The sequence below is a fragment of the Gracilinanus agilis genome, chromosome 2, assembly GCF_016433145.1.
Source record: "Gracilinanus agilis isolate LMUSP501 chromosome 2, AgileGrace, whole genome shotgun sequence".
NCBI lineage: Eukaryota > Metazoa > Chordata > Mammalia > Didelphimorphia > Didelphidae > Gracilinanus > Gracilinanus agilis.
The window spans coordinates 320,628,772-320,655,218 of NC_058131.1; the positions used below are offsets into that span (position 1 = coordinate 320,628,772).

Here is a 26,447-nt window from a genome sequence, read left to right on the forward strand (position 1 = left end):
ACCTTACAATGTAAAATGCTACAAATTAGAATTTGAAAATGGAAAGGACCTTGTGGGTTTTCTAGACCAATTCTTATCTCTAACATTAAAAACAAAAACAAAAACAAAACGGGTAGCTGCAACTCAAGAGAAAATAGGAGTGTTCAAGGTCACACAGCAAGCTAGTATCAGAGGAGCCCTACAAAAACTTCTGCTCAAGTCTCATTGGACAGCACTTCTCTTCCTACTCTGCAACCCTGTCAAACTGGCATTGAGGGACTGATTCATAATATCTTCCTCTCAAGGAATTATTTTTAAAAATGCTTTGCAGAATGTAGAGCTATTGTATAGACTTTTTTTTATCATTGTTTCTGGAAGGCTTGGAGATAGCAATGAGGCAGCAGGCTCATGATTAAGATAAAAATCAAAAGGTCTAAAAAGATCTCTTTTTTTGAAGTTTTTCATATCTGTGTTCTCCTGGCTTCCTTCTGAGCCCGTGGACAGCCTTAATAGCTCAGAATTGGAGCTAAGAAAAGGCATTTTTTCCTATTCCCATTATGGCAGCAATAGCAGCATGACACCTTTGTTTAATGCTCATAAATTGTGATGATGGACTGTTAGCAATAATGTCACTCAGATATGATCATGCTCCCCTCCCTCTCCTACCCTCTTTGCCTTCTCATCTAAGCATTTCTATTTAGGACCATAGGGTTTAGTGTTAGGACATTAGACCATCTTACATTTTACAGAAGAGGAGAGTGAAGTTCAGAGAAGGATGTCCTAACTTTGTCCAAGATCACATAAACAGTAAGTAGATGAGCAAGGATTCAAACCCAGTTTCAACCAGGTCCTCACTGTCACTGGACAATCCTACTATACCTCCCTCTTCAACTTACTATCCCACTCTCCATAGCAGCTCTTTAGAACCATTTCACTCCTCCTCAAACTTCCATGGCTTCCTTCCCCCAACTCTTTCAGCTAAGAACCTTGCCTCTTGAATTTTATAGAAAAAATTTGAGGTCATTCCCTGTGAACTCCCTATTCCTGATCATCTATCACTCAAATGTCTTCTGCCACTATTTCCTTCTATTTTCTCTCATAATGAAATAGCCTTATTCTTTACTGAGGCCATGTCCTTTATTTCTCCAAGCAATCCCATTCCATCCCATCTTCTCCAACAGATTGCCCCCTCTGTCATTTCCATTCTTTTAAGTATTTTCAATTTCTCCATGGCTACTGGCTCATTTCCCACTGACTATAAACATACCCATGTTTCCTTAATCCTGAAAAAAAATGTTTGCTTGACCCCTCCATTCATGTTAACTATTGTCCTATATATCTTCTGCCCTTTGTAGCTAAACTCCTCAAAAAGATCATCTAAAATAGGTACCTCCACTCTCTCCTCTCATTCTCTTCTTAACCCCTTATAATCAGGCTTCTGGCCTTATTAATTCTACCGAAACTGCTCTCTCCAAAGTTACAAATGATCTCTTAGTAGCCAATTCAACAACCTTTTTTCAGTCCTCATTCTCCTTGACCTCACTCTGCAGCCTTTGACACTGTTGGTCACTTCCTGATACTCTCTTCTCTCTGGGTTTATGTGATACCATTCTCTCCTGGTTCACCTCCTATGTATCTGATTGTTCTTTCTCTGTCTCCTTTGCTAGATCCTCTTCTAGATCACATCCTATAATCATACGTGTCCCTCAGGATTCTGTCTGGGCCCTAATTTCTTCTCCCTCTATACCAGGGGTCGGCAACCTTTTTGGCCTTGAGATCCATAAATGCCACATTTTTTAAAATGTAATTTCGTGAGAGCCGTACAGTGCTCACAGTGAGCGCTCCTGTAACAGCGCCTGAAAAAAAATTGACTTTATGGCTCCTGCAGAAAGAGCCATATCTGGCCCTCAAAAGAGCCAGATATGGCTTGAGAGCCTTATGTTGCCGACCCCTGCTCTATATTATTTGACAAGGTGATCTCATCAGCTCTCAAAAATTTAATTACTGGGGGCAGCTGGGTGACTCAGTGGATTGAGAACCAAGCCTAGAGATGGGAGGTCCTAGGTTCAAATCAGACACTTCCTAGCTATGGGACCTGGGCAAGTCACTTGACCCCCATTGCCTAGCCCTTACCACTCTTCTGTCTTGGAACCAATACAGAGTATTGACTCCAAGACAGAAGGTAAGGGTTTTAAAAAAATAATTACCATCTTTATGTTGCTAGTTCTTAAATCTACCTATTGTGATCCATTCTCTCTGTTGATCTCTAATCTTACATTTCCAACTGTCTTTCAGACATCTCATACTAGATGTACAGTAGAAATATTAATATATCCAAAATAGAACTTATTTCCCCCCTAAACACCACCCGCTCACCCTCTGCCTTCTCTATTACTGTTGAGGACAACACCATCTTCCCAATTCCTCAGGCTCACAACCTAGGAGTCTTCTTGGATTCTTCACTATCTCTTACCAAAAGTCATACTAAAACTGCTGCCAAGGACTGTTGATTTCACTAGGGCAACATCTCTAGAAAACACACTCTTCTCTTCTCTGATACTGCCAACATGCTAGTGTGTGCTCTCATCATCTTGCCCCAGGATTATTACAATAGTCTGCTGGTAGGTCTGCCTGCCTCAAGTTTCTTCCCATCCCAATTCACCTTCCATTCAACCTCTAAAGTGATTTTCCTAAAGTGCAGATCTGGCCATATTATCCTCCTGCTCAACTACAAGTGGTTTCTTATTGCCTCTAAGAAAATACTTTGTTGGCATTCAAAGCCCTTCACCTAGCTTCCTACTACCTTTCTAGTCTTCTTATACCTCACTCTCCACTACATATTCTTTGATCCAATAACACTAGATTTTGGGCTGTTCTAAGAACATCTCTTAACTCTGGATATCTTCTCTTGCTGTCCCCTGAACATGGAATGCTCTCCCTCCCCCTCTTTGGTACCCAACTACTAAGCTCCCTGGATTTCTTTAAGTCTTAACTAAAATCCCATCTTTTACTGGAAGCCTTCTCCAATTTCTCTTAATTTCAGTGCCTTACTTCTGCTAATTATCTCCTATTTATCCTTTATGGAACTTTTTTTGTATATACTTTCATGCCTCCCCCATTAGTCTGTAAGCTTTTTGAGGGCAGAGACTGTCTTTTATCTTTTTCTATATTCCTAGCACTTACTGTAGTGGCTGGCACATAGTAGGTGCTTAATAAATGTTTATTAATTTACTGACTTGAAATGCTTTACTTTCTATTATACTGTATCATCTCTTGCATTGAAGGCCAAACTAAAGATGACCTAGAAGATTTCTTGTATAACACTGGGTAATCCCTAAAGAATCCATGCCATTCCTGAAATAGAGAAGTCACTTGTGTACCCCACCTAAGCAAGATCTGAAAATTGTGTTCTTCTGTGTACTTAAAAAGTATTGTTCTTGGGTGTTATTCTCAGTTGGCAGCTTCAAACCTTTACTGTAATATTCATGGAGTATATAGCTCCACTTCTTTAAGATAAAACATTCATGTGTTGTTCAGTGTGAAACTGTCTAGAAAAAAGGAATATTAGAAAGCTCTCTTGTTCTGCTGCACCCCATCTCCACCCCGCTCTCTTAACCATGTTGTGTCCTGTTTAGCTATGGTCTCTGTTTGCCTTCTGGCAGTGTCCTAACCCCACTAGCAATATGATGGCTGCAGCTACCCTGAAGAAAAGTGAGTGATGGGAGAAAAAAGCAGCCTATCCAGAAAGAAGCAATTATAAATGATGTTATTTTCAAATGAAAGAAGAAATTTATTGACCTTCCCTACCTTTCTCAGCTTGCTAAATATAGGGGTAGTATAGAGAAGCAACCTAACAATTGGTTCTGAAACTGAGATTGTTCATGTCCTGCATATTACCCAGGAGTCACAATATTACTTTAAAGATGTCTTGTTCCAACCCAATAATTTTATATATGAGGAAACTGAAGTTGGGAGAAATTAGGCAACTTGTCTAACACTGTATAGGTAGTAGTGACAGACCTGGGATTTGAACCCACATTTTCTGAATCTGAATCCAGTTCTCTTTCCATTATATTATGCTATCTCTAAATACACTAAGCTATGGCAGGAATACTGACCTACCTCTTATCTAACTGTGAAGAAAAGCAAAGTGAAATGCTTGCAAATCTGATGTCAGTTTTACTTTCCTACTTAGAAATTTTCTGTGGCTTCCTACCAATTAAAATCTAAATTACAGATCCTGGCATTCGAGGACTTATAATCTTGCTCCAATTTGCCTATTTAGTTTTATATAATAGTAGGCCCTTATATCTGCTTAAGTTTATCCAAAGTAGACCACTCTCCACTCTCCTCTCCTCTTTCATTTCTCTGTCTTTGCTTTTCATCTGGAATCTATGGCTACCTCCATTTTTGGTGTTCCAGTGCTTCCCACCCTTCCAAGGACAAACAAGGAAAGGAGCCTTCTGTGATTCTTAAGTTCCAACTATTCTATTCCTCTAGATTTCAAATAGCAATTAATCTGTACCTTTCCTCTGTACTTACCGCACTCCTATTCATCATAATTACTTGTATATGCCTTTTCCTTCCTTGAGAGCAGTCACTTTGTTATATCTACATTATATACCTTGTATTGTGCAAATGACCTTGGATATAGTAAGCATTTAAGTTCTTTGAATCTTGGAGTAAGCCGATCTAATTATAGGGAGTAATTATTTTTGTTTTTAAAAGCATAATTAATTTTTCCCTTTATGTTATCTGAAATCATAAGAATGTGCAAAAATCATTTAGATAATAATGATTCTGATAAAGATTTTTCAAAATTCTAAATTAAGAAAAGTTTCTTAGAGTTGTCTTCAAATTCTTCTAAATCTTTGGATATAGAAATGGGTCTCTATTTCAAAGTTAATTTGTAATTTTTGTGATTAAAAACAGTCATATAAACTAATCAATGTCTTCCATAGTCAATCTATATTGCCTTTTTTTCAAATGAGGGATGGGGAGAATTATATCTAAAGAGAAAGCTAAAAATCTTTTGCCTAATCTGAAAGGTAGATAGAGTTCTCTTTAAAAGGACTAACTTTGCTAGTTCCAGCCTTACATCAGGTCCTCATTTTTCAACTTCAAAGCCAGAGAACACACTTCTAATTTCAGAGCCACATTTCTAATGTGAAAATTCAAGCTTTGATGCTAGTAATTTAATGAACATTACTCAAGTCAACTATTTTTACATATGCTTGGCAAAGAAACCTAGAAAAACATTTTTTACAGATGGGGTTTTGAATCATAGTCAATAATTTCATTAAAAGTGCTCTTAAATATCCATTCTTTTTTAATATGGTTGATGATCCTTCTCAGGAAAGCAGTTTAGTGGAACGTATGGCCTTTGCTAATCACTGTCATCTGTCACTGCTATCAAACAATCAAGACTGAACTTTAATAAGACCATTAGAAGCAACTGTTAGAAATGATTTTTAAATATGAAAATCAAAATAGCCTTATTTCCAAAAGTGCTATGGAAGAATTTGCTGTTATGTCAGTGTTGCCAAATCACCAAAAACAAAGAAAGCCTCTTCTGAGATCTGGCAGCAACATACTATAAAAAGTTAAATTAGGTGTACAGTCAGAATGTAAGGTAATTGTGTCTAAATATATGTAAATATATTCATTCTGAACTAGGCAGTTTGATATTTGAGATGCATATTACCAAACTGACATCAAATGAAGACACTTTAAAAAATGGAAAAGAAAAAATATCCCAAAAGATAAGATTTCTCACAAGGAAGACTGTCTTCCTCAAAGAAAAGGAATAAGTGGCATGTGATATATATTATAATTGTAGAAACAGAAGGAATTTTAGACATCCATGGATATAAGTGGCCCTGACTTCACCAGTCAAGCTTTTTCTTTAAAATTCTTTTTATGGTTCAATTTCCCTTCCTGCTAACTGATAAGAGAGTCTTACATAAAAGAATACCTGTGACATAATATGAATTTGGCACTAGAAAAAACATCTGTTGATAATATATTAACTGAAAGAAACTCATAAAAGCAACAGCTTCTTCTTGGTCATTAAGAGGACAGCAGTTTATTCAGACATTTCTAGGAACTTAATGTAAACAATTTCTCCACAGTATCTTTTCTATCCATCTCCTACTGCTAATATAGATCCTCTTGCCATCTGTCTAGAGGACTGCAGTAGCTTCCTAATAGCTTTTCCTACCTACAGTCTCCCTTAACAATCCACTCTTCTCATTAAAGGCTAGATGCATTTTCCTTATCCATCCAGTGCTATGTCTCCTTTACTCAAACTATTCAAACTCTCAAATTGGTTAATCTGACATTCAAGGGCCTTATTTATCCTTATATATCCATCCTTATTTCATCCTACCTGTCTCTATATTATTCATACTCCATTCAAAATTATTAGAGCCATTCTTTCTCTGTGCCTTTGCTTATATGCTATTCCAAATTCTGGAAAGGTTTTATTCTCCCCTTTCTCAAGGCCATTTGTTGAATTCCTATCTATCCTTTAAAGTCCAACTAAAGTGTTTCCCACTGGTCTCATGAAGCCTTTTATTTCCTTCCATCAATAATGACTTTTTGTGGGGCATCTGGGTGGCTCTGCGGATTGAGAGCCAGACTTAGAAACAGGAGGAACTGGGTTCAAATCTGACCTTAGACACTTCCTAGCTTTGTGACCCTGGGCATGTTACTTAACCCCCACTGCCTAGCCCTTACTGCTCTTCTGCCTTGGAACCAATACACAGTATTCATTCTAAGACAAAAGGTAAGGTTTTAATAAAATAATGACCTTTCTCTATCTTATACATCATAAAGATGTTTGTTTTTAAACTTTACTCATCTACTCATCAAGAACTGTTTTGCATTATTCTTCTCCGTGTAGTATAGTATAAATAAGAAGATTCAAGACTTGGGGTCCAAGTCCTGCTGTTTTCTACCTCTAGGCCTTAGTTTCCTCGTCTATAAAAAGGAGGGGAATGGAAAAGTACTCTTTATAGGCCCTTCTGGCTAAGAATCTTATGATCCTATTGGCGTATCATATGCCTTTATTTAACTGAAAGCTTTGCAAGTGAAGGGACTATCTTATCTAAACTTGGTTTCTCTTAGTTTTATAAGTAAGGTGTTCTTTACATAGTAAGGGCTTAATAATAAATGTTTGTTCAATTAAATATAATTCAATTCTTGCATGAGAATCATTTCTGGCAGAAAAGAGTTACAGATCTTGAGAATTATAAACATTAAATCGACCTATCATCTGTTCTGAAATCTATTTACAAAAATTGGCTATTTCAAGACTCCCATATTTACTAATGTAAATTTCACATATTATATACACATATGAATAAATTGCATTTATGAACCGTGGGCAAAGGATAGTGGTTGTTCAACCTCTTGGACTTTCACCTCTTAATAATAAAGAGTGACAATGGTACAATATAATAACACTGTTTTAGAAGGTAGGAAAAGGTGATGGTATGTTCTACTTAGTGCTGATTTCATGTGGCTATTTTCAATACAACATATGATTTCAGGACAAGTTTTGAATTACAAAAAAGCTCAAAATCAGATCTAGAATAAATAGCAAGCAAGCTACCATGGAGAACAAAGATTTGAAGTCTTTGGGTTTTGATAAGTACTCCATCATCAAAGAATTAACTTTGTTTAACAGCATAGCACAGACTGTATATTAGAATATATATGCACACATGCATATATATATATTCTTATGTATGTTAAAGCCACATAAAAGTCCTATAAACATAAATATGCTATTCTTCCAGAGGCTCTAAGGGTTCTGGTATAAAATTTTGAAAGCTTGCCTACATAATTTAATAATGCCTACTGTCTTTTCTTAGAGCTATAAAATGACTCGGATGTCTATTGTACTCTCTTTCCTTGTTTTTGTTTTTCATTACATTGAACATAATACAGGTAGAGGGCACTATGATACTAAAAGAATCATAAGACTTAAAGTCAGAAGAACTAAGTTTGTGTCCTAGATCTGACACATACTGGATTTCTGATTGTAAGTGGCTAAGGGCAGGCCACTCTACGTCTCTAAGCTTCAGTTTTCTTATGTGTAAAATTGGAATAATATTCATATTACTGACCTTTCATAGGATAGTGGTTTTTTTTTAAACCCTTGTACTTCGGTGTATTTTCTCATAGGTGGAAGATTGGTAAGGGTGGGCAATGGGGGTCAAGTGACTTGCCCAGGGTCACACAGCTGGGAAGTGGCTGAGGCCGGGTTTGAACCTAGGACCTCCTGTCTCTAGGCCTGACTCTCACTCCACTGAGCTACCCAGCTGCCCCCCTATAGGATAGTTTTGAGGAAAGTACTTCAATAATAAAGCTTCACAAGTGCTTTCACAGAAAAACACTATAGAGTTGTTGTTATTATTATTCATACTATGTCTACTTAAATGGAAGATATTAAACTGCCTCTATGAAGACTTCCCCTGAAAAAAATAAAATAAAATTGCAAAGCACTTAACTCTTAGGAAATGCTTATTCTCTGATATGTATATAGTTTCTATTCCTCTATTAAAAGCCTTTTCTGATGCTGAAATGTAGTGTGGAGGTGGTCCTGAGTTTTCAAAGGGTATATCAGCAGAGCAAAAGCTCTAGGAAGTCCTACTAAGAATGAGGCTGATGACAGACTGTGTCTGCTGCCTAAGAAACCAGCACAGCTAAATGCAAAAGGACTCATCAACAGAAGGCTGGTCACAAAAAGATAATGTTTTCAACTATGGTAACTTGTGAAGATTAAAAAAGTAAAAGAGTTGTTGTAAATAAAGGAAGTACCCTTTATGATGAAACCACGAATACATTAAATACCGTGTTCATAAGACAACTATGCTTAAAAAACCAAACCATCAGACCCCCATCCTCTATAAGAGTATGTCTGTAGAATTAAATAGTTGCTGTTAATATTCACTCTGGCTAAAAGGACAGTTTTTAAAGGAATTGGGATCCCCTGAAAAGATTTCTCCCCAGTAAGCAGAAAAGCAAGACAGTCTTTGCTTAGTTCCAATTCCCCATCTTTCCTGAAAATGAGGATTCCTTAAAACCATTTTCTCAAAATGAACATTAATGGTATTATTTAACTAGCAAAAGACTAGAAGCATTTCCAAAAAAGAATTAGCTGCTGTTGTAGTCAATTGATTCCATCTAATCATGCCTAAAAAAAAAAAAAAAAGCTTCAAATAAATGCTTTTAGTTCATTTTAACTCTCTAGTCTTAGACAATATCTTCTTTCTCTCAGTCTTTTGTCTTTCCCCTGATGTGTCAGTAGATAAGGTCTCAAACATCTTTGGATAAAATGAGTAGAACAAATATCATTTCTGATAAGATTTTAACAACACATTTGTTCAGCTTGTCAACACGAGCAAAACTGTAGCCACAACGATTATCTCATGAAAGATAATTATTTCTTAGCTTATTAAATACATTTTATTGTAACAGGAAAATCTGGCTGAATTCAAACATTCACAGTGTGGGTGCACATGTGCACATACACACTCACACACATATCAAACCCTGTAAATTAAATCATATCTCTACACAATGGTTCTTTACAGAGTTGTGAAGCAGGGCACAGAGCTGAGGCTAGCTCAGTTTTCCATCAACCTCATGATTTGATTGCACAATTATTGCATGGCTCATTGCAAATTTTTAAAGTTTAATGTTCAAGGGTTCACATTATTCAGCCTGTGGAGAGCTCTTATTCAGGGAAAAGAGGCATAAAATCTGCCACTCTCCCACCCTGGCCCAACTGACAATGTTGAAACTTGTAGTAAAGTTATACTTTGGCAAACATAATGATTCCTAGAATTCACTGTCACAGTCAGACATTCCCTGGCCATAGACACAATTTACACACCTAACACAAATAGGAAGTAAACGTACAATAAAGCCGCACAAAATGAAGAATCTTCCTTGATGTTGAAGCTACCCTGTATCCAGATACAGTCATGCCAGCTGCAGAAAGAGGCATCATTTGTTTGAGAACCAGAATAATTTCATTGACATTTCAGAAACTGTATTAGATTTTTTTGTTCATTGTTTTAACTCTTATGGCCCTAAAACACTGCTCAGAAAAATCTTCTTTCAAACACAGATGGTTTTTCTTTTTAGTTTTGTTCTTATTCACTTGATGTGATTTTTGTTCCGAATTTCCTAATTGACTAAGAAATACTTGGAAAGAAAAACATCCAGGAACACAGACATGCTGAAAGCCATTTCAGACATGGCATCCATTAGAGAGTCCTTTGCTTTTAGAAGGACAAGGGTCCTTGGCTGTTGTTGGCCTTACACAGGAGGCACACACAGCCCCAGAAAGCCTCTTCAGCCCTTTTTGGAAAACGCTATTGGAGAGACTATAAATGACACAGTTGCAGAAACTGTTACTAATGGCAAGCCAGGTCGTCAAGAAGGATGCGGTGCGGTTGCTGAAACCAGCTGAGCTCTCTAGCAAGAAGTAAATGATATATGGCAGCCAGAGGATATAGAAGACACTGGTGATGCGGAACAGGACCATGGCATAGCGCTTATCTGGGCAGGATTGTACCTCCCCAGCTTCTCCACTCTGGCTACTGAAACGTGCCCGCCTTTCACTAATTTCCTTGGTATGTTGCTGGCAGATGCGGAAAATGTTGAAGTAGGTAAAGCACACAATGAAAGCTGCAGGGGCATAGAGCATCATCACAATGAAGAAGGTGAAGTAAGGGTCAGTGGACCAGGATTCAGCACACCACTGAAACACATCTCCATGATATCCAGGTTTACCCCAGTGGAAGAAGGAAGGCAGGAAAACCAAGGTAGAATAGAGCCAAATAACCAAAATACAAATTCGGAGTCTCCAGGGTGTGACTAATGTATTATAGGTCAAAGGTTTGGTGATTGCTATGTACCTGTCAATACTGATGCAGGCCAGAGAAGCCATAGACACACTCTTCAGCACTGATACCACATAGCCAAAGATTTGGCAGGTTAAAGATTCCTCCAATGGAAGGGGATAATGGAGTAATGATAGGGAAGGAACTAGGCAGCTCACTCCCACCAAGAGGTCAGCATATGCCATAGTCTGGATAAAATAACTTGTAGTGTGGTGGTTTAATAAAGGTGCACAATGAAAAACAAAAATCACAATGATGTTGCCTGAAATGATCAGCACAGTTAAAAAAACAATGATCATTACTTCCAAGAGGCAAAAATTGATAGTCTCCAAATAGTTAACTGCCAGAAGGCAAAAGGGGTGGCTGCTCTGATTACCCTCCAAGGTGGAGTTCATCTTGAGGGCTGCAACAGCGTCTTCACTTCATGCTCCTGCTTCTCGGGGGCATAGCTGCTGTCACTGCCATGGGCTGAGTGGGGGCTGACACCAGAGGAGCCTTGATCCACTTACTCCGGGTGCTGCCCTCCTTGTGCGTTTCCTGCAGTGCAATTTCCCTTTAAATGTGACTGCTCTATACCTTCCTTGTGGCATCCACAGCCCACAGCAGTTGTATGACCAGTCCTGGTAATGGCCATAGTGGCAACTTCACTGTGTACATAGCACCAGGGATGAGGCCAACCTCGGGGACACTTTCTTCAAGTCAAGTGAGGGGAAGGGGAAGGGGCAGAAGAGAAGGGAGGAAGGCTAGGGGCTTCAGCAGGAGTTGTAATGTGTCTCCTCTGAGCAGCTGATAGAAGAAAAGGAGAGAGTGTTTTACGTTTCATGCTGGTATAAGACTAACATGCTGGTATAAACACAGTCACCCCCTTATCAAATACTGCTATCTAGGACTCACTCTCTTAAACCCTTTGTAACATCCCATAAAATCAACCTTTAATGCTACAGAAAAGACATAGCAACAAAACCTTAAGACTGATACAACATGAAAAATCTAAATGAAGTAGAATACAAACAAATCTAACTCTGTCTTTAATTGATCTTTTTTAGGAGGAAGAAAGAAAAGGGATCTGATTAAGTTAATTATTATACTTGAGGTTTAAAAAAATATTTTACAATGTCATTTAAAAGAACGAAACAACATAGTTTAGTCAGTTTCTTCTTTAGTTCTAAAACAGACATTCTTTTTGTCTTACTCAAAAACATCCTGACAGAATGCACTTGACTAGCTTAATTTTCAAAGCATTACCTGCAATTTCCATATGTTTCCATCCAAACAAAAGCCACAACACATCCTCAATCAGCAAGCCCTGCAAAGCTGGAATGTGCTTCAGTCTCCTTTACTGCAGAACTGAGACACTGAGGAGGGAAATACTGAGGGGGAGGGGAAAAGGGGGGGCGTTTGAAAGAGGAAGGAGGGGAAAACGCAGGCGCATATATCCTGGCATCCTTCAGCTCATTTTAATGCACCAGCAGAGAGGTGTTTCTTGCTTTCCAGACGGAATGGAGGGGGCGGGAGAGGGGAGAGGGAGTTGATAAGAGGGAAACTGCAGCCTAAAGAGCAGCTTTCGAAGCTATGGTTTCAGCCTGTTAAGAAAAGATTCCTACAAAGGGCTTTGGAATTCTCTCCTTTCTCCAGATGAACCAAAGCAGAGCAATACTGAGATTGTGAGAAGGTCCTTATCATGACATTGTCTTCAGAGTCAGACCAAAAAACACCGCCAAAAGAAGCAGTATTGAAGAGAGGAAATTCCTGTTCGCTTACTGCATTTTCCCAGAGAAAACAAAAAAGCAACATGCCAAAAATGAAAAGCATTTTAACAGTGCATGGTGACCCAAAGACCACAATTTAAGCAGCTCAAGTTCTGAGGCCAAGAATTCAACACAATGTCACTTATTCATGTTTCACTTAGTATTAACTAATAAATGTTAAGAGAGGGTCAACATAATTTGTGAGTTAAGAGTAAAAAACAACAACAAAAAAAAAACTCAACACAACAAAGCATTTTACCTGTTCTGAAAAATGGGAAGGACAGCAAATTCATAAAGAAAACCACAGCGTACTTGGACTCAAACTTAGATATACTGAAGAAAATGGCAGTGTTATACATAACACCAATGCTTTCAAGCTTCTGTCATCTTGCTAAAAGTCTTACTCCAGCAAACAGGGACCTCTCAAAGCAGGGAAATGAATACACCCATATCTATCCCCAATCTGGTTGAGGAATTAGAGGAAGTTTCAGAAGGCAACTTTTCTATTTTACTTTTTGTTCGAATAAGATGAACAAAATGAAACTGGTAATGATAGAAATAAATGGTTATCATTTTTAGGTCAGAAATGCCAATTTTTGATAGTTTACACTTTTCTGAATTCTTATCCCATTAAATTTGGGTCTATACAAAATTTTTAGAGAAGGAAGCAAATAAGAGCAGTTTCTGAATGTGCCAACATGTCTGATGGCTTAGCTGATGCTATACATGTAACACACCTCAATTATGATTTTCCTTTTGCTTCCCTCATTCTGTCTATCTTCTGTTAGTGTTTGTTTTTGAAATGTGAAAAGCTACCATTTACTTTGTGATTAAACTCATTTGGGAAACGATGTTTGTCTAATCAGGAAAGAAGCCCCCAAGTTCATTTAAGTTTCACAATTTGATGGCTACACCAGAAATTCCAGCTAAGAGGGAGCCAGGGGTTAGAGTAGAAATGACTAGTCTAGTTTTATACGATTCCTTTCTACAATATCCCCATTGAGTGGCTCCCTTCATCTGACTAAATGAATGTAATTAATATAGTATGCCTAAGATATAGCAATCTAGACAAAGCTTACTTTGCTCAGTATTCTGCTTATAAGATGATGATTTCTTAAGTGAATTAACACTGATTTAACATAATTAAGCATTTCAAGTTCACAAATTTATTAAAGATTTACACTGTATAAAGTAGGATCTGTGTTTAGCATTGATGAGTATGCAGTCTGTAACAGAAAATGAGTGGAAATACCTCAGAGCTTGATATCAAAGAGACCTGGATGTGTTTTGGCTGCACCACTTACTAAAGTGTAAAAATGGGCAAGTCAGCTTAAATTCTCAGAGCCTTAGTTTCCTTATCTATAATATAAAATAGAGATGGTAATATTCATACTACATGTTTTAAAGGGTTGTGAGAACAATGTGGTATAAATTGTAAAGAACTATGGGGATGAATCATGCTATATTATGTATCATATTAATATTTAATTAATAACTAAAAATAACAATAGCCAACACTTGTACAGTGCCTACTACGTGTCAGGTACTCTGCTAACCAAATGCTTTACAAATATTATCCCACTTGATCCTGACAATAACCCTAGGAGATACTTGCTGTTACTACCCCATTTATAGTCAAGGGAAACACATGTCCATCTTTCAAGGAAATTGTAGTGCATATACAAATAGAAACATGATAAGCACACAGAAAACTCTGATGAAGAATTGATCATTTCTGATGAGGAAGCGAAGCCACTGGAGATTAGTACAGGTAGATGAATAGGATTATTAACAGGTAGATTGGGTACATGTATTTATGTTCTTTGAGTGTGTTTAGGATAAGAAAGATTCATAAATCTTTTCCATGAGATATGCCTATAGATTTAATCAGAGAAGCACACACAGAACTGAAAGGAACTCAGACATCATCTATTTTGGAAAATGAGGCCTATGGATATCAAGTTAACTTTCCCAAGGTCACACAAGGACTGGCAGAGGTGGGATCTGAGCACAGGTCCTCTGACCTCAAATCAATACTTTCCACTGTACCATGGGGCATCTATGCAATGATTATTTCTCAGCAGAACTTCTAATACTGAAGAACACAGCAAAAAATGCTGTCTGTGTTCAATCAGACTGTTGACTAATTAAAAAAAGGTAAAAATCAGTATCAGATTAGAATAATGCAGATGAGAAGATAGCTCATTTGCTTGTGCTGCTGGAAAATGAAAAAAAAAAAGGAAAATTAAAACAAAAATATAAGCCTCAATTATTACCTGAATCATTTCCTGAAAAAAGTTTAACTGGCAAAATAGCTGCCCCTCAATGAGATGCTCAAGAATGAAACTACTTCTGCCAGAAAATCCTTAATCTCCTTGTTAGGAGAATTAGAAGCCAAATCTAAAACAAGTCAATTTATTTGTAAAACAAATTCATTTGGAAAGCATTATGGAATTGAATGTCAAAAAGTTACAAGTAATATAATCTTATAAAACAGGTAAAAATATTATGTGACTAGAAACACCTCAAAATTTAAAATGTCCCAACTCAAGTTTATTATTATTTCCCTGAAACCTGCTGCTCCTTGTGACTTTGCAATTTCTGTCGGCAGTCTCGGGTTCACAACTTTGAAAACATTCTTTTCCTTTTCCAAACAGTCAGATTGATTCTACCTTCACAATCTATCTCACATTTTCCCTTCCTCTCTATTGTCAATATCATCATCCTTGTAGAGATACTCATGACCACCTTCCTACATTACTGAATACTAGGTTCCTGATAGTTCTTTTTGACTTTACTCACTCTTTGCTCCATATCATCATGCGATAAACCAGTAATGGTGAACCTTTTAGAGATAAGAGTGCTACACCCCCCAATCAGGTGCTGTGTCTGTCCACCCCCCAAGATCATGTGCCATGCCCTCCTCTCCACTGAGAGCCAGGTGTACCCTGAACACAGGGGAGGGAGTGGGTGGAGGGCCAAGTGAAGTGAGAAATTTCCTCAGTGAGTGTAGAGAGAGGGAGGGGAGTGGCCCGAGCACTCTCCTCCCCTCCAGCTCTGCCACCTGTGAGAAGTCCACCTTATCCCCTGTGTCCTCCCATTGGCTGCTGGGCAGGGAATGTGAAAAAATTTCATGCGGCATGGTGGAGATGGGGAGGGGAGCAGCTCCACCAGCGTCCCTCTGCCTATCTAGTAACAAACTGGAGGGTTGGGGAGGACTGCTGTGTGCCTACAGAGAGCACTCTGTGTGCCATAGGTTTGCCATCACTGTCATAAACTATCAAAGAAATTACTTTCTTTGTGCAGAGCTGGTAACAAAGCTGGAAGAAAGTTCAAACTCACTTGCCCAGCATTCAAGAGTTTCCATAATGTAGTGGCTTTTACTCTCATGGACACTATGACATTTGGATTCTACATTAGTTGGCATCTTTTGAGCACTTTTATTCTAATTTCATTTCATTTTTTTTGTGCAGAGAGGCTCTTATCCTTTGGATTAGCATCTCTAGCTATATGTAACACTGCCCTTTGGATTCATAGTTGGAATGTAGTCAAACAGCAAGCCTAGCAAATTAGTCTGGGTTTTTCTGAATGTTCACTCTTCTAAGACATTGTTTAAGAGTGGGCTTCCATGAATGTCTACTTCAAACCAATGTTTACAAGGTATCCACTGTCTGGAAGAAAATGTAAAGGGCAAAAATTAAACAGTCCTTGCCCTGAAGAACTCTACATTTTACTTGGAGGAAACATATATACAAAGAAATATGTAAGGAAAACTGAGGAAGAGGTTGAACAATAACAAAAAGGAAATCAGAGAAGGCTTCACAGAGGAAGTACTGGAAAACAATGATTCTAAGAACCAAGAACATAGCAGGGAGATTGTATACACTGAAGCAGGAAATGAAGAGCTAAGTTCAGTGAAGCAAAACACTTTTAATTTAGCTGCACCATAAAGGTTGTGAAGGAGGACAGTGAAATAAAGGTTGAAAATTTCAGACAGTAGAAAATATTAAAGGCTACTATTTATAATTTATCCTCATAAAGAGGGGAGAGTCACTGACAATTTTTGGGCAGGGAAGTGATGTGGTCAGATTTAAGTCTTAGGAAGTATTCTTTGGTAGCCTTAAAGAGGAAGGACCGAAGAAGGAAAAGCCTGAAAGTAGAAGTATGGAGGCTAGAGTCTTAGCCAGAATAAAGAGTCTGAGGGTAGGGAGAAGGGGAAGGATGTAAGAAGGCCTGACTACAATTGATAAGAGTTGAAGATGACTCCAGGGTTAATGTGGGAGCACATTGGTAGCCTTAATACAAATGAGGAAGCTAAAAGGAAGGGCAAGATTTTGGGGGAGGGAGTGAATAAGCAAGGGAGATGAATTTTGTTTTTTTGGAGTGAGAGAGAATGATTGAATTCAATAAAGAAATGAATATGCACTGAAACAGGATATGTATATATGTATATATGTATATATATATACACACACACAAACATATAGCATCATATATGCATATTCCACATATCTGTATTCCAAATATGTGTAATTGATATTCCCAAAACTATATGCACATGTATATTCAAATACACACATATATATGGAAACCATCCCTATAGAAATGATGATATATAAAACCATGGAAGCAATCAAGATCATCAAGAAACAGAAAGAAGAATAGATGGCTTAGGACAGAACTTTGGGGAACACCCTACCTGAGGACAGGAGATACATGGGACTGAGGAGAGGAGAATCAGAAGAACCAAGAGAGAACAATGTCACTGCAATCAAAGAAGGAAAGAATGTTCAGGAAGAAGCAGTGTTCAACAGTATACAGAGCTGCAGAAACTTTGAGAAGGATGAGACCAAAAAACAGCTAATAGCTTCACCAGTCAAGATCACTTGTGACCCTAGAAGGATTTCTGTAGAGGAGTTGGGGAATCAGTGAGGAAGTAGAGATGACAAATATAGACAGATGGGACGCAAAACCCCCTTTAACAAATGCAGAAAAGCAGGAATATTACAAGCATCCTTTGATGATCACAATGCAATCCAAATTATATGTAATAAAGGGTTGATGAAAAAATAATTAAAAACTGAAGTCCATATGGTTTGATTGGTATATGACTGGGGATGTTCACTTTGATCATTCTATTGCAAATATTAATAATATGGAAATAGGTTTTGAACAATAATACATATAAAACCCAGTGGAACTGCTCTGGCTCTGGGAGGCGGAAGGGAGGGAAAGAAGATGAATCAATCATGTAACCATGGGAAAATATCCTCAATTAATTAATTAATTAAAATAAAATTTGAAAAACCCAAATCAGTGGAATTGCTTGTCAGCTCTGGGAAGGAAAGAGAGGAGGGGAGGGAAAGAACATGAATCATGTAACCATGGAAAAATAGTCTAAATTAATCAATAAAAATTAAAAAAAACTGGAGGCCAGCAAAATTTTAAAGAATTGCTGGGTCAAAAAATACAACATAGATTTCATTAAAGATAATTACAACAGTAAGACAACATACCAAAAATTTTGGGCTGCAGTCATAAGTCTTTAGAATATTTATATCTCTAAACAATTTTATTAACAAAAGAAAGATCAACAAAATGGGTATGGAACTTAAAAAATTAGGGAACCCAAAAATAAAAACTAAGGTAAAAATTCTGAAAATCTGACAATGTATTAATAAAATTGAAAAAAATTAACAAAGCTAGAAGTTGTTTGTGTTTTTTAATAATTTTTATTTTTTAGAAAAGTTATCATGCATGATTCATGTTCTTACTTTCCACTTCACCCACCCCCCACTTTTCCCCCATAGCTGATGCACATTTCCCCTGGTTTTAACATGTGTCGTCCATCAAGACTTATTTCCAAATTGTTGATAGTTGCATTGGTGTGGTAGTTTCGAGTCTACATCCCCAATCATGTCTGCCTCAACCCATGTGTTGAAGCAGTTGCTTTTCTTCTGTGTTTCCTTTCCTGTAGTTTTTCCTTTGAATGTGGGTAGCGTTCTTTTCCATAAGTCCCTCAGAATTGTTATGGATCATTGCACTGCTGCTAGTACAGAAGTCCATTACATTCTATTTTACCATAGTGTATTGGTCTCTGTGTACAATGTTCTTCTGGCTCTGCTCCTTTCACTCTGCATCAATTCCTGGAGGTCTTTCCAGTTCACATGGAATTCCTCCAGTTTATTATTCCTTTGAGCACAATAGTATTCCATCACCAGCATATACCACAATTTGTTCAGCCATTCCCCAATAGAAGGGCATATCCTCATTTTCCAGTTTTTTGCCACCACAAAAATCGTGACTATAAATATTTTCATACAAGTCTGTTTATCTATGATCTCTTTAGGGTACAAACCCAACAATGGTATGGCTGGATCAAAAGGCAGGAAATCTTTTATAGCCCTTTGAGCATAGTTCCAAATTGCCATCCAGAATGGTTGGATTCGTTCACAACTCCACCAACAATGCATTAATGTCCCAATTTTGCCACATCCCCTCCAGCATTCATTACTCTTCCCTGCTATCATTTTAGCCAATCTGCTAGGTGTGAGGTGAAACCTCAGCCTTGTTTTGATTTGCATTTCTCTAATTATTAGAGATTTAGAACACTTTCTCATGTGCTTATTAATACTTTTGATTTCTTTATCTGAAAATTGCCTATTCATGTCCCTTGCCCATTTATCAATTGGGGAATGGCTTGATTTTTTATACAATTGATATAACCCCTTGTATATTTGAGTGATTAGAACCATCAGAGTTTTTTGTTATAAAGATTTTTTCCCATTTTGTTGTTTCACTTCTGATTTTGCTTGCATTGTTTTTGTTTGTACAAAAGCCTGTTAATTTAGTATAATCAAAATCATTTATTTTACATTTTGTAATTTTCTCTAACTCTTGCTTGGTTTTAAAATCTTTCCTTTCCCAGAGATCTGACAAGTATACAATTCTATGTTCACTTAATTTATTTATAGTTTTCCTCTTTATGTTCAAGTCATTCATCCATTCTGAATTTATCTTGATGTAGGGTGTGAGATGTTGATCTAATCTCCCCCATATTGTTTTCCAATTTTCCCAGCAGATTTTGGCAAATAGTGGATTTTTGTCCCAAAAGTTGGACTCTTTAGGTTTATCATATAATGTCTTGCTGATGTCACTTACCCCAAGTCTATTCCACTGATCCTCCCTTCTGTCTCTTAGCCAGTACCATATTGTTTTGATGACCGCTGCTTTATAGTTTAATATCTGGTACTGCTAAGCCACTTTCCTTCACATTATTTTTCATTATTTCCCTTGAAACTCTTGATCTTTTGTTATTCCAAATGAAATTTGTTATAGTTTTTCCCAATTCAGTAAAGAAGTTTTTAGGTAATTTGATAGGTATGGCGCTAAATAGGTATATTAATTTGAGTAGGATGGTCATTTTTATTATGTTAGCTCGTCCTATCCATGAGCAATCAATGTTTTTCCAATTGTTTAGATCTAGTTTTAATTGTTTGGAAAGCATTTTGTAGTTGTGTTTGTATAATTCCTGTGTTTGTTTTGGTAGATTCCTAAGTATTTTATATTGTCTAGGGTGATTTTAAATGGTGTTTCTCTTTCTACCTCTTGCTGCTGTGATGTGTTGGAAATACATAGAAATGCTGATGATTTATGTGCATTTATTTTATATCCTGCAACTTTGCTAAAGTTGTTGATTATTTCTACTAGCTTTTTAGTTGATTCTCTAGGATTTTTTAAGTAGACCATCATGTCATCTGCAAAGAGTGATAGCTTAGTCTCCTAATTGCCTATTCTAATGCCTTCAATTTCTTTTTCTTCTCTAATTGCTACTGCCAGTATTTCTAGTACAATGTTAAATAATAGAAGTGATAATGGGCATCCTTGTTTCACACCTGATCTTACTGGGAAGTATTCTAATTTATCCCCATTGTATATGATGCTTGTTGATAGTTTTAGATATATATGTTGTCTATTATTTTTAGGAAAGGTCCTTCTATTCCTATACTTTCCAGTGTTTTCATAGGAATGGATGCTGTATTTTGTCAAAGGCTTTTTCAGCACTATTGATATAATCATGTGATTTTTGTTTGTTAGCTTGTTGATATGGTGAAGTATGTGGATGGTTTTCCTAATGTTGAATCATCCTTGCATTCCTAGTATAAATCCCACCTGATCATGGTGGATAATCCTCTTGATCACTTGCTGGAGTCTTTTTGCTAGTATTCTATTTAAGATTTCTGCATCTATATTCACTAGGAAGATTGGTTTGTAGTTTTCTTTCTCTGTTTTTGGTCTACCTGGTTTTGGAATCAGTACCATATTTGTGTCATAAAAGGAATTTCGTAGGACTCCTTCTTTGCTTATTATATCAAATAATTTGTATAGTATTGGAGTTAGTTGTTCTTTGACTATCTGATAGAATTCACCTCTGGATCCATCAGGCCCTAGCGATTTTTTCTTAGGGAGTTCTTTGAGTTGTTTCTCTTGGTGTCCTCTACTATTCACCTCCCTCTTTCCCACCCCCATATCATTTTAGACCATTTAGTATTCCAACTCTCCCTATGAATAATTCTTCTAATTATTATAATAGTGAATACTACAATAGTGAATAGAGTTCCTTAAAGAGAATTATACATAACATTTATCCACATAGGAATACCAATAATTAGATCATATTGAAGCCCTTAAAGAGGCAAATTTAAAAATAAGAGTTTTCTTTCTTTCCTCTCTGTTTCTTATTTATCTTTTCATGTTTCTCTTGGGTTGTGTGGTTCGATATCGAACTTTCCATTTAGTCCTGGTCTTTTCTATGCAAATACTTGGAAATCTTCTATCTTGTTGAATGTCCAAACTTTCCCCTGGAAGTATATAGTCAGTTTTGATGGGTAGGTGATTCTTGGTTGTAGATCCAGTTCTCTTGCCTTTCTGAATATCATATTCCAAGCCTTGCGGTGTTTTAGTGTGGAGGCTGCCAGATCTTGTGTGATCCTCATTGGTGCTCCTTGATATCTGAATTGTCTCTTTCTGGCTTCTTGTAAAATTTTTTTCTTTTACTTAGAAGCTCTTGAATTTGGCTATTATATTCCTGGGGGTTGTCTTTTCAGGGTTTAGTGTAGAGGGCGATCTATGGATCCTTTCAATGTCTATATTACCCTCTTGTTGTAGAACTTCAGGGCAATTTTGCTGAATAATTTCCTTTAGTATGGAGTCCAAATTTCTATTAATTTCTGCTTTTTCAGGAAGACCAATGATTCTCAAATTATCTCTTCTAGACCTATTTTCTTGATGTGTGAATTTCTCAGTGAGATATTTCATGTTTCCTTCTATTTAATCAGTCTTTTGACTTTCTTTTATTTGTTCTTGATGTCTTGAGAGATCATTAGCTTCTAATTGCCCAATTCTTGTCTTTAGAGACTGGTTTTCTACTATGATCTTTTGATTTTCCTTTTTGATTCTGTCTATCCTGTTTTCTAGCTGTTTGGTTTTGGTTTCCAATTTGCTTATCAATTTTTTCGATTTTGGGGCATCTTTTTTGAATTGCCCAATCCTAGCCTTTAGAGACTGTTTTTCGGCTATAATCTTTTGGTTTTTCTTTTCAATCTGGTCTGTTTGGTTCTTCAAGGCTTCCAGCTGGTCATTTCTGGTCTTCAATTTGCTTATCAATTCATTTGATTTCTGAACCTCACTTTCCAATTATGAAATTCTTCCTTTTAAACTGTTATTTTCTTGCCAGATCTCTTCCATCTTTCTCATAATCTCAGATTTGAACTCTTCAAGAGCTTGTGACCAGTTTTCATTTTTTTGGGAAGGTTTGGATATGATTACTTATTTGTTCTCCTCCAATCTAAATCTAACCCACTACACTGTACTTGAGTTGTTATGGTAGAATAGTGATGAGTGGTGGGGATAGGAATGTTGTTACATATTTTCTTTCTTTTTTAGACCCTTACCTTCTGTCTTTTTATATCTACTAAGACAAAATAGTGTTAAGGACCAGGCAATTGGGGTTTTGACTTGCTCAAGGTCACACAACTAGGAAGTGAGTCCAGATGTGAACCTGAGTCTTCCTGACCCCAGGCCTGGTGCTCTATTTACTGTGCTACCTAGCTGCTTTGTTATATATTTTCAAATACGTTTTCTTTGTCAAGCAAAAAATGGTTGCACAAAAGTGATATCTAAAGAGCAAGGTATTTGTCCCTCTTCTATGCATCATTCATATGTTTGCAAAAATTTAAGCTAACTAATATATCAGTCCTACTTCCCAAACCTTCAGTGACTCTCTTTCCTACAGAATGAAATGCTAACTCTTTAGATATTATTTAGTCTTCTACAATCTGGTTTTGACCTCCCTTTTCAGTGATAATTTGCAGTACTCCACTTCTCGAACTCTATATTCTAATGAAACTAGATATACTAGATGTTCCTAATTTTAATAGCACCATGCTTAGCACAAAGTGAGCATTAACTATTCATTCAAGACATTTGGGGATGGATATTAAAGGTATATTCCTAAGGGTTACCTAATCTCATTTGGGCACTCATTCAAACAAGGCAACTTGGTACCTCTCTCTAGTCAATTCAATATTCTTCTCTATAGTGGCTATTTCAAAGCTCACTGCTACAAGACTTCCCTACCACCTGCTCCTCCCATCATCTCAGCTAAGGACCTTAATTTTCATTTCTCTCACACACCCACAGCATTCTGTGAGTTTCCAGTTCTCTCTTCCTACTCATATCATATTATGTAGACATATTCTCCCAACTATCTCTTTCACTCTGAGATTGAATGAAGAGGTAGCCCTTGTCCTAGCCAAAGCAAATGTGTCTCCACACACCTTTGATCCCACATCACCTTCTTGTTTTCTCCAGTGTATTTCCCCACCACTATCATCTCTAGTTTCTCTCTTCTAATCTCTCCCTACCGGCTCCTTCCCTATTACAAACATACTCATGTCTCCCCCATCCTTAAAAAAATCTTTATTAAAACTCACTAGCTATCTATCTGGTTTCTTTCTTTAGCTTCTTGGCTAAAGTCCCTGAGAAATCTTTCTATACTAGGTATCTCTGCTCCCTTGCTGGATCTTCAACCAAATCACACTCACTAATCATAACCATGTCTTACCATGGTGCCCCCCATCCTTTTCTGGGCTCTCATAATCTCTCTCCTGGATTCTAGTCCCATATTACCAACTACCTTTTGGGGATTTCCTATTACATGTTCTATAGGCATTTCAAAAGTCAAAAAGCTTTATAACATTAAAAAAGCCTAAATAGAAATTTTTTTCTTTTACAATTTTGAAGTCACTTTCATATTTCTTGGTCCCTAATAATCATTATGGAGTATAACTGGGAAAAAACCTCAGCCAATTAAAAATTTTATTTGTTTGATTTCTGTATCACTGGAGATTGGTGTCTAGTAAAAGGGCCTTTAGTTCAGTATACTCCTGAACCTAATACACATTACCACCTCTTTATCACTTTTCAAACTCTGCCATTATTATCCACACATCCTAATTGATCCTCCCTGTAGAAACTAACCCACATATTTCATGTTTCAGAGGAACCAAGCACCACCTGGGCTGTCTGTCCTCTCTTATTTTTGTTCCCTGACCAGTCCATATCCTCTTCTCATTTTTGTTTTTCTTAACATAGTTTGGTTTACTGCAATCTTTCCATTTCCCTTTAGGTTATTTATATTCTTCTTCTTTTTTAACTGTCTACTGATACCTTTTTTATTGTCATTATTTCTCCTAGTATCTGAAAATATGTGCAATGTGCAACATTTATGTACTTTTCAGCTCTAAAGAATGAGGGAGTATGTTTACATGTCTCCCTTTTTTTGAGCCACACTTGTTCTTTATAATTTAGCAGCAGGGTTCCGGGATAAGATGGCAGCAGAGTAAGAAGCAGCTCTTAACCTCTCCTGACCGAAACACACAAAACTCTTCAAGGGGACATAAAAACAAGTCCAGACGAATGGAGGAACCCCACAACAGGGCACAGCGTGGAAGGTACGTGGAATCGAGACATTTCCAGACTATAAAGGGCTCTCACTAAATCGCGGGCTGAGCAACCACCCCACCCCCACCCCCTCCACACACAACATCAATATCTCTGAAGCCAGCTAAAAAGAAATAGAGCAAGTTTGGGGCACCCATCAAGTCATTGGCAGCTCCGGGGCCTGTTCCTGAGAGCAGCAAGATTTAGGACCCCAATAAGCCAAAGAACGCAAGTGAAATCTGAGCGCGGGAGCAGAGAGTGGACGCCAGGTGCAGAGCACGAGCTGAGAGCACAGGCACGGGCGGAGGCATGGGTGGAGGCAGACACAGCCAGGAACTAAAGCTCTGAAAACCTGAGTGGGGAACCAGTGCAGACGGGTATACGACTGTGGAAGCAGCGCCCTGAGACTTGTAAAGGAACCTCCTGCAGAGGATCAAGCAAGGGGTTCCACCAGGGGGCTTGACCTTGGAAAAAACCAGAACTCAGACATCAGGAGCCAATAGACCGCGGATAGACACTGAGCGCGAGGATAAACCTGAGAAGCTGCTGGGCTAATGATGGCTACCCAGACTCAGGAAGTTCAGAAGAGAAAGAATAACAACAAGAAAAAGAAGCCTTTAACACTCGACAACTTTTACACAGAGAAAATCCAGACAACCGAGCAAACAGAGGAGGAGAACAAACAAGCATCCAGACCCTCCTCAAATAAGGAAAACTCCTCACAAGCTATGGAAGAGTTCAAAACTGAGATTTTGAGGAAAATGGAAGAGATCTGGCAAGAAAATAACTGTTTAAAAGGTAAAATCTTGTAATTGAACACCAGAAATGACCAGATTGAAAAGGAATACCAGAAGATTATGGCCGAAAACCAGAAGATTATGGCCGAAAACCAAAAGATAATAGCCGAAAATCAATCCCTAAAGGCTAGAATTAAGCAATTGGAAGCTAATGATCTCTCAAGACAACAAGAACTAATAAAACAAAGTCAAAAGACTGAAAAAATAGAAGGAAACATGAAATATCTCAATGAGAGAGTGACAGACCAAGAAAACCGGTCTAGAAGAGACAATTTGAGAAGAATTGGTCTTCCAGAAAAACCAGAAATTAATAGAAACCTGGACTCCATACTAAAAGAAATTATTCAGCAAAATTGCCCTGAAGTCCTACAACAAGAGGGCAATATGGACATTGAAAGGATTCATAGAACACCCACTACATTCGACCCAGAGAAGAAAACGGTTAGAAATATTATTGCCAAATTCAAAAGCTTTCAAGCAAAAGAAAAAATCTTACAAGAAGCCAGAAAGAGACAATTCAAATATCAAGGAGCACCAATCAGGATCACACAGGATCTGGCAGCCTCCACGCTAAAAGACCGTAAGGCTTGGAATACCATATTCAGAAAGGCAAGAGAGCTGGGCCTGCAACCACGGATCAACTACCCATCAAAATTGACTATATATTTCCAGGGGAAAGTATGGGCATTCAACAAAATTGAAGAATTCCAGGTATTTGCACAGAAAAGACCAGGGCTAAATGGAAAGTTTGATATCGAACCACAAAAATCGAGAGAAACTGAAAAGGTAAATAAGATACAGAGCGAAAAGAAAGAAAACTTATAATTTTTAAATCTGCCTTTTTAAGGGCCTCAGTGAGATCTAATTATCTGTATTCCTATGTAGAGAAATGTTATGTATAATTCTCTGTAGTGAACTCTATTCACTATTATAATATTCACTATTATAGTAATCAGAAGAATAATTCACAGGGTGAGGGTGGAACACTAAATAATCTAAGA

General features: G+C 37.4%; 2 protein-coding genes across 2 annotated transcripts in view; both read right to left on the reverse strand.

Annotated features, from left to right (window-relative positions):
- Nucleotides 1–26,447, reverse strand: part of RABGAP1 (RAB GTPase activating protein 1) — a 186,399-nt gene that overhangs the window by 73,844 nt on the left and 86,108 nt on the right. The gene's annotated exons all lie outside the window — the stretch shown is intronic.
- On the reverse strand, nucleotides 9,459–11,293 carry GPR21 (G protein-coupled receptor 21). The gene has a single exon (XM_044664253.1). The coding sequence runs from the start codon at nucleotides 11,291–11,293 to the stop codon at nucleotides 10,244–10,246; it is 1,050 nt and encodes a 349-aa protein (XP_044520188.1). The 3' UTR covers nucleotides 9,459–10,243.

Bases quoted from the DNA above. Each gene is read 5' to 3' on its own strand.
- GPR21 (XM_044664253.1), bottom strand. From the start codon at position 11,293: ATGAACTCCACCTTGGAGGGTAATCAGAGCAGCCACCCCTTTTGCCTT.